The sequence below is a fragment of the Prenolepis imparis genome, unplaced genomic scaffold (genome assembly GCF_030444845.1).
Source record: "Prenolepis imparis isolate NDT839.2.m4 unplaced genomic scaffold, iyPreImpa1.0 SCAF_8, whole genome shotgun sequence".
NCBI lineage: Eukaryota > Metazoa > Arthropoda > Insecta > Hymenoptera > Formicidae > Prenolepis > Prenolepis imparis.
The window spans coordinates 4,607,217-4,623,255 of record NW_028141166.1 but is presented as its reverse complement, the minus strand read 5'-3'; the positions used below and the strand labels follow the sequence as shown (position 1 = coordinate 4,623,255).

Here is a 16,039-nt window from a genome sequence, read left to right as displayed (position 1 = left end):
TCTTTTTTTCTCTCTCTCTCTCTCTTTTTTTTTGCGTTAGGTACGTATGTTCCCGATGCGCCGACTAGGTATATGTTCTAAAACAAAATCGTACATTCTCTCGGCTGCAGATATCGGAGTTTAAAATAAAAAGAAAAACAGATTGTGTTTGAACAGCGAGAGGAATTAATCTTCCATAATGTCAAGCTAATTTCAGATAGTCTCTCGATGGAAATTTCTTTCCGCGATATTTTAGATATTATAAAATGACGACTGGGGGACGAAAGAGAAAAGATTGACTTTATAAATTCAACAGAGAGCTATCGTTTAAAATGTAAGCAAATTCCATAAATGCGTATATACGATTACTCGAAATGGGAATTATATTTTCTTAGACGTAGGATTTATATCCTTGATATTCCGCTCTCTAGAGCGAATCTGTTTTTATTAGCGGTACGGAAAACAGGTGAATCGGAAGTATCAAAACAACATCTTCGGCGCGCGTAGGTAGATATATATCGTTGTGTATGTATCGATCTCCCTGCGGACTTGGCGACAAACGACCTTTTTCCATCGTCGAGCGTGCATATTTTACCCGGAAGCGTCACACAGGAATACGGCCGATGCACGGCGAAACTTAAATCAGGAATTCATAGATTCCGGCGTACTTTCCGCGAGCGCCCGGAGCTCTTACAGAATCCCCCCTCTTTTATATATATATATATATATATATATATCTTTTTCAAACTTGCTCTTTCTTGAAGAGAAACACAACATTTCTATTTCATGTTCCCGTGGATAACTTAGTTTATTTTCCGACATGCAACAGATCCAAGTTATCGTAAAGCAAAGAGTTCTAACCGAGAATATTGAAGTTAACCGTCTCTTACGCTTCATTCTTTCGCATAAAAATGCGAGGAATGATAGGAAGAGTGTCGGTGAATAAATTGACGAGTAAAAAGATCCGCAGGATACCAAGTGTCATTATTATATATCGCGATAAATTAATCCTCATAAACGATCCCCAAATATAATATGCGTATCCAACCGAAAATTTTTTGTCTTACACGTTCTGGATTATGTTCTGGTTGATTATTCGTGCAAGAAAGCCCAGATACCAGACTCGCAGAGTTGTGCAACGGACGGATTTATACAACGCGTTGTATTAAGCACGGCATTTATCGACGACACGTAGTTCGATATGAGTTTTCTCTGTCCCTGGCGTTTTCTGGCTGTCGAATGAACTCGCAGAATCCTGGCAAAGTTCAGGCGAAAACTGCGTTCTCTATTGCGGAAGGAGAGAGAGATTGAATTCGCAAATATTGCCTCGAGACTTTCCTCGTAAAAGGTGTGTGCCGTGGAAAAAAGAGAGGAAATCTCTAGCGCGAAAAATTGCAAGTATCTATCGACGCAGTTTCGCAAATAAAGTATATAGGTCGTCTTGGTATCCATGTGACGACTTAAAGAATCGAGTTAGAAGAAAGATTTTGCGTTAAAATAATGTTTAATAATATTGTGTATTTTATGTAGAAATCCTTATACGTTAACTGACAAATGCTTAATATTTTCGAATCTCATTAGAAGCGTCCTAAAAGAACCTTAGCCGGTTCTTTGATTTGTCTCGACTTTTCACATAACATTAAATATTATAAAAATAAATATTAAAATAAATAATATAAAACAATAATAGATTATTCTAAAATTTGACAAGTATAAAATTAACTCTAGAATTTTATTATTTGTATTTTGTATGATAAGAAAAAACTTCATGTTGATTTTTTATTGCTTTGATGATTGTTCATTAACTTTATTTTAAAAATTTTATCAGTTTAATTTTAAATTAATAATTATTTATATTAAAAAATAATATCCAATAGAAAAACTGCAATATTATAATCGCATTATGTTCCAAAATTAAAATTATACCAATAAAAAAGTTCCGATTTTATTTCTTTTTACTGCATTCCGATTTTTCAAGATCGATATCCCTAAATTGGTTGATCAAGAGTTAGTTACCCTACTCATATTAAATTAATAATTATTTGTATTAAAAAATAATATGCAAAAAAACTGCAATACCTATTATAATCGTATTGTTTCAAAATTAAAATTATACCAATAAAAAAGTTTCGATTTTATTGTGTCCCGAATTTTTAAGATCGATATCCCGAAATTGGTTAATCAAGAATTAATCACCCTACTCAGATTAATTTAATGACTATTTATATTAAAAAATATGCAATAAAAAACTACAATATTATAATTGCATTATGTTTCAAAATTAAAATTATACCAATAAAAAAGTTCCGATTTCATTGTGTCCCGATTTTTTAAGATCTATATCCCGAAATTAGTTGATCGAGAATTGGTCACCCTACTCAAATTAAATTAATAATTATTTATATTAAAAATTGCAATATTATAATCGCATTATGTTCCAAAATTAAAATTATACCAATAAAAAGGTTCCGATTTTATTGTGTCCCGAATTTTTAAGATCGATATCCCGAAATTGGTTGATCAAGAATTAGTCACCCTACTCAGATTAAATTAATGACTATTTATATTAAAAATATGCAATAAAAAACTACAATATTATAATTGCATTATGTTCCAAAATTAAAATTATACCAATAAAAAGATTCCGATTTTATTGTGTCCCGATTTTTTAAGATCTATATCCCGAAATTAGTTGATCGAGAATTGGTTACCCTACTCAAATTAAATTAATAATTATTTATATTAAAAATTGCAATATTATAATCGCATTATGTTCCAAAATTAAAATTATACCAATAAAAAGGTTCCGATTTTATTGTGTCCCGAATTTTTAAGATCGATATCCCGAAATTGGTTGATCAAGAATTAGTCACCCTACTCAGATTAAATTAATAACTATTTATATTAAAAAATATGCAATAAAAAACTACAATATTATAATTGCATTATGTTTCAAAATTAAAATTATACCAATAAAAAAGTTCCGATTTTATTGTGTCCCGATTTTTTAAGATCTATATCCCGAAATTAGTTGATCGAGAATTGGTCACCCTACTCAAATTAAATTAATAATTATTTATATTAAAAATTGCAATATTATAATCGCATTATGTTCCAAAATTAAAATTATATCAATAAAAAGGTTCCGATTTTATGGTGTCCCGAATTTTTAAGATCGATATCCCGAAATTGGTTGATCAAGAATTAGTCACCCTACTCAGATTAAATTAATAACTATTTATATTAAAAAATATGCAATAAAAAACTACAATATTATAATTGCATTATGTTTCAAAATTAAAATTATACCAATAAAAAAGTTCCGATTTTATTGTGTCCCGATTTTTTAAGATCTATATCCCGAAATTAGTTGATCGAGAATTGGTTACCCTACTCAAATTAAATTAATAATTATTTATATTAAAAATTGCAATATTATAATCGCATTATGTTTCAAAATTAAAATTATATCAATAAAAAAGTCTCGATTTTTTCTATTGCGTTCCGATTTTTTAAGATCGATATCCCAAAATTGGTTGATCAAGAATTGATCACCCTATAGGATATTCGTTTTTCTTCGCGATAAAAAGTTTTTACAAATCATCAACCTACGGTGTATTTCGGACACACCCGGTACATGCTTATAAATTTGCAAGCGAATACATAGATATATGTGTATACTCACCGCTAACTTGAGAAGACGCTCGGAGGCCTTGGCTACGTCCATATTCTGCAACGCAAACGAGAGAGGCACGAGATTATTAATGTAGAAGATAAATACATGGGAAACGTTAAGAGAGAAAGAGGAGGAGGTAGGAATGAAGCGGATATGCTTTAAAGCTGAAACAAATGCAAGTTAGAGGCCCGGATGATGGTTGTGAGAAGAAGAGCGAAACATGTTGAGGGGGACGAAACCAACTACAAAATGTAACTTTCTCGTAAGTGGATTTAAAATTGTAAATACGAAACCCCCGGCGCGAGAGTAAGATCGCTTCTCGCGGGCGATGAATTATATTTCGCGTGTCGCGCAATTTCGGAAAAAAATATCGCGTGATTGTGCGATGGAAATTTGGACGCCGCGCGTAGCAGTTAAAATCGAATCAATGAATCGTCAATTCTTTTGAAAGGATGCAATATTTATACGCGTTTCTGTACAACGCGCGCTATACAACTGAAGGTTTATTTTCGCGCGAACGTCCATGCGAAATTAGATTAACGTCACGCATCCCAGAAAGCAAACCGCAATATTTAATCCGCGTGTCGAAAAAATGCGGTTGTCTATGATATATCGCTTCTATTTTTTTTTAATTTTTTTATTTGCGGAACATTGTTTTGCGAGGAATTTTGTTTTATTTCGACAGCCAGGGGTTCCCTGATATCTCTCCGGAAATTCGAAGATAATCGCGCGTACATCAAGACTGTGATAAATGTTAGTTAATAGAGTTGATACTAAGTCTTTTTCAATAATATTCGTGAAAAGTTATTATTTATCGCGAGGATAAATCGATAACGCTATCATTTCAAATCTATTTAATCCAATTATTATTAGATATTTAATATCTGTGATTATATATAAAAGAATTAATCCTCTTATTTCGAATTATTTCTCAGTTCCCTTTGAAAGAATTTCGATTTTTAACTGATTTACCTTTCGAAATATAGTAGTTTTTCTATTTTTTTATAGTAGTTTTTCTATTTGTACACAACTTCAATATTATAAATTATTTAATTGTAAATATCAAATCAAAACTAAATATCATCGTGTACTATTTTATTAATTTATAATTCGCGATTTTGGAATAATATTATTTATTAATTATTTCAAAGAAAATCAATTTTATTAATAAACTATTTTATAGATTTACCTATATGTTTTAATATGCAAACGGTGAATATATTTATTTAATCCTATTTAATCGTATCATATTGACATCAACACAAATTAGGACATATTACAAATTGAAATAAACTACATTTTCCCAAAACACAATTTCTAAAATGTGGGACTAAATTAAATTTAATATTCGGATCCGAATGACAAAATTAATCAACGAAATTCAACGAAGGTCCAGGCATCACCGTTAACACATTTAAGGGATTATTATTAAATTAAATAACCAACTTTTTTAATTTATTATTTAACAATAACTTCGTCGCTCGAGAAGACATTCGAGAGTGTCCTTTTCCCGATTTGCACTCAATGTATGCATGTATGTCGAGAAGGCTTTCCTCCGCCAATTGAATTGATATTTCGTGCATTGGCGCGCTAATTGAACACGGGGGAAGAGAATCGTCCCTCCGGTGTTCCGCTTAAGTGGCGGTTGTCGAGAAGTCCCTTCGAATGGCTCTGCAACAGCCAGTCGTGCTTGTACAACAGGTTTGCAAATAAATATACCTTTGGAAAGCTTCGTCGCGATTTCGACACGTCTTATTATCGCATATACAGTGATTCTAAATAAATGTGAAAAATTTTAGAAGATGATTCTTTGTCAAAAATTAAGGGGGGTCTTTCATATAAACATATACTTTTATATTTTTCCCTGAGAAGTTACACTCCTTCTCATAACTTGAAATCTATGACATTTAATATTGTGATGTGCATAATAATGTATTTTAATTTTTTTTTGCAAACTAGTTTTTACAAAAAAATTTTTTTAAATAAAAAATCCAAAGAGAAGGTAAAATTTAGGTTTTTATTTTTCTTCTCAAATTTTGGACAAGTTAAAAAAATGAAATTTGGTGAACATTTTTTATTAGTAAAAAGAATACTTATTAAGATTTATTTAATTCTCTCAGATCGTTATATATAAGGGATGAAATTAGGAACTCTTATTCAATTTTTTATTAGAGCTTTTAATAGATAGAAATGTGATCATCTAAAAAAATGCGTTAGAAAGATTGATTTCTTTAGAAACTTTTTATTTTTAAATTTATCATGCTATGCATGATAATGTATTTTATTTTTTTTCAAATTATTGATTGTACAAAAGGTGCTAAATGACATAGCTTTCAAGTTACGAGAAGTTAAATATATTAGAATAAAAAAAGCAAGCAAAACAAAAATATAGTAAATGTTGAAAAAAATGGAACAAGAACAAAAATTGAGAAAAAAAATTAAAATCTAATTTTTATCTCCCTCTTTAGAAGAGTGTAATTCCTCAGGGAGAAATAGAATGCTCTCCTTTAAAAAATGCCATCTTCGCTGATTATAAAACATCACTAATCTCGAAATATATACTTCATGTAACAAGTTTTGTGTGTGTGCATTTTAATATACATACAATTTATGTAATTTTATTATTCAATTTTATTAATCATTCAATTTTATATCACACATTGCGCATTTAATGAAACATTAAATATAAATAAAATTATCCGCGATATAATTTTGATAAAATAATATAATTAAAATATTTTCATTTATATATATTTTTAAACGCAATCTCGTTTTTATTATATGTGTGAATTAAAATAATCTAAACATTATATAGTAATATATAAATAGTAATATAGTTCTATGCAGAAATAATATTTAGAATTAAAAATCGCGAGACAACGAATTTCACTTCTCAATTTACCAACAAATAACAAATTTAATGGCAACGTATACAACTAGATCAAGTTAATTATAATTATCATGATATAGCCGTTATTATAGTTAATATTCTACAGCGCACACGCTGCGGTAATATTATGATGTTAATTGAATCATTCGTGTTTATGTCACCGTTGCAACAAATTGGATAGAAAAAACAACAAAGGCGAAATAGAGAGATGCTATTATCTCCGGTGACGCGCAAGTCAATATATAATACATGAAATGATTAACGCGTCATCTACTCCGTCCATTTGCGCACCTCATAGTAATATAATATATGTCTGATTATTATCGCAATGCTTTTGCAATTACAAGTAGAGAAGCTCGGAAACTAATTGCGGCGAATTACTGGTTAAGAAAAAAAAGGGGGCGCGATTCTCAAGAGAGAGTGGCGGTAAAATTTAAGGACTGCATCGTAAACAAACTCTTATGTCCCGGGGAAAATGATTTTTTTACGACAGCAACAAGTTGTCCCAACGAGAATTTCATGTTTCCTTAGCGCCAACTTTACAGCCCGGTTTAATGAGGCCGCGATACTTTACGCGGTCTGATAATTACAAGTCGGGACAAGTGGCGAGCTCGGCTTGCGCGGCCGCATTCGCCATAAAACCTGGCTATTCCTACGTGTTTTAATTGAATAATTAAAAGAAGCTGCTTAAAAGAAATACGACAATGAAAAAAGAAAAAAGTAACTTCGAGAACGCAAGCAAGAGATAATTTCTGTCGATGAAAAATCTAAAGGTAACACGCACGATATATCGATCACATCGCTTCGCAAGAGAAAGCGAGCCAGCTGAATTTGTACTTGCACCAAAATCACGGCATTCTAAATGATTGCATTCCGTCCGGAGAGCTGCCAGAGTGCTCGGGTGGAGCTGAAGAGGTTCTTCGCGAATGAATAGCGGTACTCGAGACGCGCAGACAAAGGAAAGGGAAAGTAAAGGATGTTCCAAGGATTGAAAATAAAGCGGGGTGGATTTTCCTTCGGTGGATCGCCTCCGAAACATCTCACGTAGATGGTTCGGGCCATTTCTTCCTTTCCCTTCTCACACTCTCTTTCTCTCTTCATTTCGGTCATCTTGTTTCCGACGCGATCGAAACATTGGACATAAATCATTTAATATGAACCAGAATGATTATGACCCTTATAAAAAATTTTAAAAAACTTTACAGAGATTTATAGATATGTAATATAAATAGTAATATAACTTAATACACGCGCAGATTGCAATTATGTCAATAACATACTCGCTGGATGCTGGTAAGTTAAACTTATTGTTGTAGCGAGACATGCATTAAATATCGATACGAGAAAATATGCCAATATTATTTGAAAGCAGCGCGTGCGAAGTTCCAACAATGCATTAATACCGTTCAGAAATTTCTCCTTCTCACCCACAAACATTTCCCTCTTCACCCTCCGTCCCCCTTTCCTTTCCTCCTGTCATCTTTACTCAACGGTGATATAGTCGAGCGAGTTCTCGTCCTTTTTGCGGAATGAAAATAAGCGCTACTCATGGCATTCGTGATGAATATACACGGAATGCGAGAAAAGACAAGAGAAACGAAAGATAAACGCGGACGGAGAAAGAAAAGAAGGAAAAGATTTTCACCATTTCACGGAGAAACGGTCCCCCGACCAAATCCCTCGTCATCGCCGCTCGTTTTTTTCGCGTTCGCACCGTCGTTTCAATTAGCACCGAAAGATTTACGGCTTTGCATCTTGCGAATTACTTTGTTCCGCCGCCCAAGTAAAGTGTCCTTGAAATACCGGAGAATTCAACCCCAGTCGAATTGAATCTCGGAATCGACTGACAATAGGGCGCGAGAGGTAGGTGCTTATGTAGGACGTCGCGATCCTTCATCGCTCAACACTAGTAACTCTCCTTAAGGTTCCTGGTACCTTGTCGACCATGTCGGAATCGTGATGTCAGAGGCGAGAAAACACACGCTATTTTTTTTTAGATGCCATTTCTAAATAAAAACATATTTGCATAAAATAACACTTAAGATCTCTTTAATACACTTCTAAAATACGCCGAAAACTATCCTTTTCCCTTTATAATCAATCAACAGCTGTAAAATGTAATATTATGAGGCCCAGTCCTTCTGGTCTTTGCACATGCGCAGTCATTCCGCATGTCAAAGTCTGATATCTCGATCATTTTACGGTTGTTGATTGACTGTCAAGGGAAAAGAATAGTTTTCGACGTTTTTTAGAAGTGTATTAAAGAGATCTTAAGTGTTATTTTATGCAAATATGTTTTTATTTAGAAATGGCGTCTAAAAAAAAAATAGCGTGTGTTTTCTCGCTTCTGACGTCACCATTCCAATATGGCCGCGATGAGCACCCAGGAGCCTTAAGGGGATGCTGACCCTTATCGACAGAGCAATATTTTTCTGCACCGTTTTCTTTTTATTGGTTGAATAGAATAATAAATGCTTTTCCACGATTAAAGTACATATAGAAACAAAGTCGGAACCTTTCAAATTTATGTAAAAAACAAAAAAAAAGTTGTTTAACTAAAAATATTTTTTTGTTATTTACATAAAATCGAGAGGTTCCAACTTTGTTTCTATATGTACTTTAATCGTGGAAAAATATTTATTATTCTATTCAACCAATAAAGAGAAAAAGGTGCAGAAAAATATCGTTCTGTTGGTAAGACAGGACAAAATCAGCATCCCCTTAAGAGAGCTTTTTACGAGCGAAGCAGATACGAATCGATTCATCGATAGGAGATTCTAGGGAGTTTATCCAATTGAAGTAAAAACGATCGATGTTAGTGGAAATCGCAGCGATCAAAGTAACGTCTAGCGTTGACAAAAGTTATTACACAAATTCAACGTTATTCATCAAGTGATTAAAATAATGATTAAATTAAGTGGTATTCGTACTTTCCTCTTCAAAAAAATTTTTTTACTTATCCGACTTTCCTACTTTTGACATTAAAAATGCGAACAAAAATATCCTCATCAAAAATGGTGAAAAATAGCTTAAGCGACGCTTGTTGTCAAGTGAGTCCTGACTCCCCATCACACGAGAAATCTGTTTTTCAGCGAATTAACGTCTAGAATTATCCCTAGAACTCAACTCGACTCTTTCCAAAGAACCCCAAAATATTTACTCCGATCTGACAACTTCCAGAGTCGCACTTTCAGCAGACTACGCTTACCGAAGTAGCAGCGGAAGACAAATAGAATTAAAAGGCGCTCGACGTGGGTCTTAAGTGTTTCGTGCCAGAGCAAAGTCGGCAAAAAGACAGTTCCTACTCTTGCTGTTCTTCATTCACTGATTATATCTTCTGGTACCAGTTAGCGGTCGAATAAATATCCTTCTTCTCTTTTATGCGACAAACACATGATGAGAGAGAGAGAGAGAGAGAGAGAGAGAAAAGGAAGACCAGATAGAAAAAAATAGGACAATAACTCGCTCATGGGACTCCAACAATTCTCGCGAAAGATTCTCTTCTTTATAAAAATGTTTTCTCCGCTTTTTTTCGAACATCAACGCCACGAGATTGAAATGTTTCTCCGCGGCATATTCGGAGCGCAATTCATCGGCCGCTTTTCATCGTCAGTTAAAAGTCGGAGAAATACCGCCTGAGATTCTTCGTCCCGGCAAAGATACGCTGCCAATAAAACTTCCCCCTCGCTTTTCGGTCTTTTAGCGAGCACGTTTCGCTGTTAAACGTTAAGCAGCCGGTTGTAATAACGTGAGCGGATTCCCAAACTACTTCGGAATAATGCTAAAGTCTTGATCCGACGGTGTAGTTACTTAGAAAATGCTTTATACAGCAACAAAGTTGAAAAGTTCCTTTTTTATAGATAAACATAAATTTTTCCGTGGGAATAAAAAAAAATATATGAATTTATATAAAAAAAGTGTGCATTGTATAGAAAGAGAGGAAAAAAAGTTATGATAACTCGATATACTGAAACGTCGAAATCGTGAAAAGAGGATTGAAAACGAAATCTCGCACAGGCCTCCTCGCGCCTCAGAAAGGAAAGACTCGCCGGCACTTTCGCAAAAGTCCGATTCCTGCTGGTGATTCTCGAGTCACGTGCAGTCTCACCAGCGATTTTACTTGTTAGCTGCCGCCTCGACACGGCACTTTTCTTTTTGCTCGCCTATATCGGAGGGGCGCGGATCGAAAGAATTTTTGCAGCGTCATAACTCGGCGCGCGGAACTTCCGCCCGATTGGCGGACGCGTATCGCCGGCAACTTCGATACAGAAGAAGAAGAAGGTGCGACCGGCTTCCGGTATTCTGCGAATTCCACCCTCGACAACGTTGGTCAAGTGTCTGGAATCTTGCCGACGGCAAGAAAAACGAGCGATAGGAGCGGGACGGTATGCATGCCGCGCAGATTTTCCCGATTCGTTGCTTCTTGGAACCCTCTCGCACTTACTTTGATTCAATACGCGAGGAAAATAGGGAAAGATGTATAAAGGAACGTAAAATGCGCGCATAACTGAGATTTTTTTAAAATAACTGACCCATTTGAATGTCTGCAAACTCTTAATTAAATTTTTGATGAACAGTTTTTTTTTTCACATTCTATTTTTCTCAGAAAAATTTCTTTCTCTTGCGTTCTATATTTTGTTCAAAGGTATATTATGTTAAATTATAAACAGGATGATTCTAAGCGAAAAATTTTAGATGATTCTTTGTCAAAAATTAAGGGGGATCTTTTATATATAAACATATACTACTCTCTGAGAAGTTACTTCTCTAAAGAGGAGGTAAAAATGAGGTTTTTTCCTCAATTTTTGAACAAGTTAAATAATGAAAATTGGTAGATATTTTTTATTGGTAAAAAGGATATTTATTAATATTTTTTAAATCTTTCCGTATCACTATACGGGGATGAAATTAGCAACCCCTATTCAATTAACGGGTCGGAATATGATTATCTAAAAATATGCGTTTGAAAGCTTGCTTCCTTTAAAAACATTTTTTTTTCATTTTTTTCGTAAAATCAATAGTTTGCAAAAAAATTAAAATATAAAATTAAATTATAAAATTAAAATATATTATCATGCATAGCACGATTCTAAATAACATAGATTTCAAGTTGCGAGAAGTTGAATTTTAAAATACAAAAAGCATGCAAAACAAAATTATAAAAATGGAAAAAAATAAAAGAAAAACGAAAAAAAACCAAGGTTTCACCTCCTTCTTTGGAAGAGTATAATTCCTTAAAAAGGGATATAGGAGTATATGTTTATATAAAAGACCTCTCTTAATTTTTGACAAAGATCATCTAAAATTTTTCGCACTTATTTAGAATCAATCTATATATATATATATATATATATATATATATATGTATATATTAAATTAAAAATTGTATACATATAGTAAATATAGAACATATTTTTTTAGGAGATCGATACAGTATACGTTCTACGGATAGCCTGTTTTTTAATAACAACCTTCAACGCATCCTAAAAACCCTTTAAACGCTTACCCCTTTAAGCTGCAGTGTGCCGTAAGCTGATAAGCCAAAACTTGACGCATCTCCCTCATCCGACCTGTCAATCCTCGATCGTTCAATCGATCAGCAGGATGAAATACACAATTCTGTAGGCAAAAGCTACAGAAAAGCCGGCTTAATCCTTGTATTTTCGCGATATAAAAGACTCATTTGTAGTACTAACGCCGTTGGGTTGCAAGATATATTATGACATCAATGAGCTTAGACTTTATAAATGCCGCAAATGGAAAATAAAAAGAAAGAAATATAAAAGGTAGAGGAGACGATACAGAAACCAAGCAATGAGTAAATGTAAGATGGACAGAGTTACATTTAAAGCGGACGAAATTATTCGCACGCGTTGCACGTGAAAAATTGCCCTTGCAGAAGTATGTTGTTACTAAAGCAGACGTAATGCGACGGATCTCTCTCCCTCTCGACACTGCTGGAAGGGTTAATCGTCCCTCTTGCCAGAGGAAATCGTGAGGATTTCCGGTCGCGCGCAGCGACTCCTTCTCTCATCCATTCAATCCGCCTTATAAGCATAACGAGGCTCAGAGAGTCTGGAGAGAGAGAGAGAGAGAGAGAGAGAGAGAGAGAGAGAGAGAGAGCACGCCGGTAAAAAGTGATTACCTCCGACAAGGTATCATCTCCGCAGTTATCAATTTCTCCCTCCCTTCTCCCGGAATTTCGCGACCCGACGGAAGTAATATCCTTGTAGATTTCTTAATCTCACGATCCCCTTTCTCTCGATCTCCATCTTCTTCTTCTTCTTGTCGCCCTTGTGACGTTTCCGCGCCGGGCGACAGTGATAGACCACGCTGAGGACTAAATCCAAGGGAAGGATATCGTCTCTCGCAGCACCAGCTGGACGCTCGATCGAGGACCTGACTGTTGTAATCGCGATTCGCAATTATCAGATTCAATTCGTCGCTGAAGGTAGAAAGAATAGTGTACGGAACGAAGAATAAAAAAAAATCGAAACGATCAGAAAAAAATTCGACTCCGGTATTAACTACCCGAGTAGAAATTTATCCGGGCGTCCCATATTCAATACTGGCCCTGTATAGGTATTACTAAGGCATTACTAAGGCATCCAAAATAAGGGCTTGCCAAATTCAAGCCCATTTATAGGATCTAGTTTTTATTTCTTTTTTTAAACGTCATTTTGATTTGTTGCTTAGAGCCTGTCTCGGTCTGATTAGATCATTAATGTTTTTCTCAAGACATTTTAATTTAAGCCAAACTATACTCATACAGAGCTATAGTTTAAACGAAAAGTGTTATTTAATTATATGAAAAGTGTATGAAATATATTGATTAATTTAAAATCACTGCATGTTGATTTATTAGAGGAAGAATCATCACTTAACATGATTTCAATCAGTTAATATAATGGGCTAATTAAAATTTAATTCAGACAGCAATATGTTTTTTTTTTTTACCAGAACAACACAAGCGCGCGCTACGCGCGCGCCATTCTTCGGTTTTATGTTAAAAAAATGATATCTTATAAAAAATAATATAAAGTTTGTTTAAATTCGATTAATATTTTTTCACAAAAATTAATTGATTAAAGCTTTAATTTGCTAATTAAATTTTAAATTAATATGTTAAAAAATTAAAATAGTAATGTGTTGTGAATAATATGTTATAATACCTTATTTTCGAATAATATTTTTTAACAGAAATCAGCTGATAACTGTCAAAAATGTTAATCGAGTTTAAAGTATTATAACATATTATTTAAAACATTATTTTAATTGTTATAACATATTATTATTTTAAAAATTAATTAGCAAATTAACGCTTTAATCAGCTGATTTCTATCAAAAAATATTAATAAAGCGAAAATTTGCTAATTAAATATTCTAGCTTACATATATTTATATTGTGCATGTTATAATTTGGAAATTAAATTTTAAAATAATAATATGGTAAAAAGTTATAAAATAGTAATATGTTATAATACCTTATTCTCGATTAATATTTTTTCTTTCTAAAGCTATATCTTTTCGAACGAATCTCCTTCGAGTTTTAATTAATTATTAATATTAAGTCATGTATATATAGTATCGCGCGCGCGTTATTAGAGTGAAGTTGCCGATGTTCGTAGCTTCGGCCATTACCGAAACGCCGCGAGTATCAGGCAGTTGGAGCTGCGTCCCGCTGTGATTAATTAGTAAGCATAATCGTTAGAAACAATTTCTAACCTTTGTATTGTAATATTTGTCAATCGCATATCATAATTTCAACGTTAATATGTAGGCGTAATTGTTCGAAACGCATATTTCGCGAAAAATTGGATGCAAAATCTCTTGCCAACATAACCCAACTTAATCTGTAGTCGCGCGCGCGAATGTATTGCGATCCGTAGATATATCTATCGTTAATTCCAGCTTACATATTTATATTTATATTGTGTATGTTATAATGCGAAATAATAAGATTATTCTAATATATGTATGTATTTTATTTGTTACAGATAGCATTGCGATACACAGTGCGATTCACGCGTCGTGTCGGGAGTGCCGTGTAAAGTTCCGCGCGTCGGGAGTGCCGTGTAAAGTGTCGCGCGATCGTAATTATTCGTATTTTCGCGAGTGTCGCGAGTGCTACCATGGACCAAGAGAGGAGGAGGAGGCCCGGGGAGGCATCGGGCGACATCGGGGCAACTATGAGGTATGCAAAATAAAACATTTTTCTAAACTGCATTATTTATGAGATATTCGACACACACTATTCGACATAATTATGTATATACATAATTTGAATATTTTGTTTTCAGATCAATGTGCTGTACTACCAACTCCGCTATTGCACGTATCGGTGAGTGAGAAATTATTTATTTTATAATATTTCTATAGCGGTAATGGGGATATATATATAATATGTTGAAAATATTAAAATAGTAACATGTTTTAAATAACATGTTATAATGTCTTATCTGCGATTAATATTTTTTGACAAAAATCAGCTCTGATAATTGTCAAAAATATTAATCGAATTTAAAATATTATAACATCCCTTTCTAAAAAAGATACGTTAAGTCGATTCTCGCAAGTATTGTTGCACCTTTTCTACGATGCTGATAAACTGTTTCGATTCGCATTGTGCGTTACATTTGTAGCAGGCTGTCATCGCGAGGGTTAGTAGTTTAACAGTTTGTTCAAAATAAAATTACATGTTATTTTAAATAATATGTTATAATACTTTAAACTTGCTTAATATTTTTGACAGTTATCAGCTGATTTCTGTCAAAAAATATTAATCGTGGATAAGGCATATTATAACATATTATTTACAACATATTACTATTTTAATATTTTTAACATATTATTATTTTAAAATGTAATTAGCAAATTAACGCTTTAATCAGCTGATTTCTATCAAAAAATATTAATAAAGCGTTAATGTGCTAATTAAATTTTAAAATAATAATATGTTAAAAATATTAAAATAGTAATATGTTGTAAATAATATGTTACTATACTTTATCCGTAATTAATATTTTTTGACAGAAATCAGCTGATAACTGTCAAAAATATTAATCGAGTTTAAAGTATTAACATATTATTTAAAACTAATATTATATTATTTTATTTTATTTCATTTTGAACAAACTGTCAAACCGCTAACCCTCGCGATGATAGCCTCTCGATGCTACGAATATAACGCACAACGTGAATGCCTTGATAGCCAATGAGCATCGCGGAAAAGCGACAATAATAAACTTCGACATATGCGAGTATCGACTTTACATATCTTTTTTAGAAAAGGATTGTGGTTCCTTATCTTATATATAATATAGGCTCGACTTACAAAGCCAACATTGGCTCAAGCTACAATTTTTATATTGATCCAAGTTTGGAAAACAATAAGGGTCCTAAATAAAAAAGCGCGACAATTCGAGATTGGGCCAAGATGGGTGTCCTTGGGCCTCAAATAAAAGTTAGGAAATCTTTATAAGGCCCGGTTACAG

The 16,039-nt window shown here is 33.3% G+C and overlaps 2 protein-coding genes across 2 annotated transcripts in view; one reads left to right on the top strand and one right to left on the bottom strand.

Annotated features, from left to right (window-relative positions):
• LOC145939729 (uncharacterized) overlaps positions 1–16,039 on the top strand; it is a 471,008-nt gene that overhangs the window by 124,667 nt on the left and 330,302 nt on the right. Inside the window, exons 7-8 of the mRNA XM_083044284.1 lie at positions 14,543–14,739; positions 14,846–14,886. Coding sequence (XP_082900410.1) covers positions 14,543–14,739; positions 14,846–14,886 — 238 coding nt within the window. The remainder of the gene's footprint in view (positions 1–14,542; positions 14,740–14,845; positions 14,887–16,039) is intronic.
• The window catches only part of Mdy (diacylglycerol O-acyltransferase), a 133,038-nt gene that overhangs the window by 14,965 nt on the left and 102,034 nt on the right, over positions 1–16,039 (bottom strand). Inside the window, exon 9 of the mRNA XM_083044286.1 lies at positions 3,665–3,709. Coding sequence (XP_082900412.1) covers positions 3,665–3,709 — 45 coding nt within the window. The remainder of the gene's footprint in view (positions 1–3,664; positions 3,710–16,039) is intronic.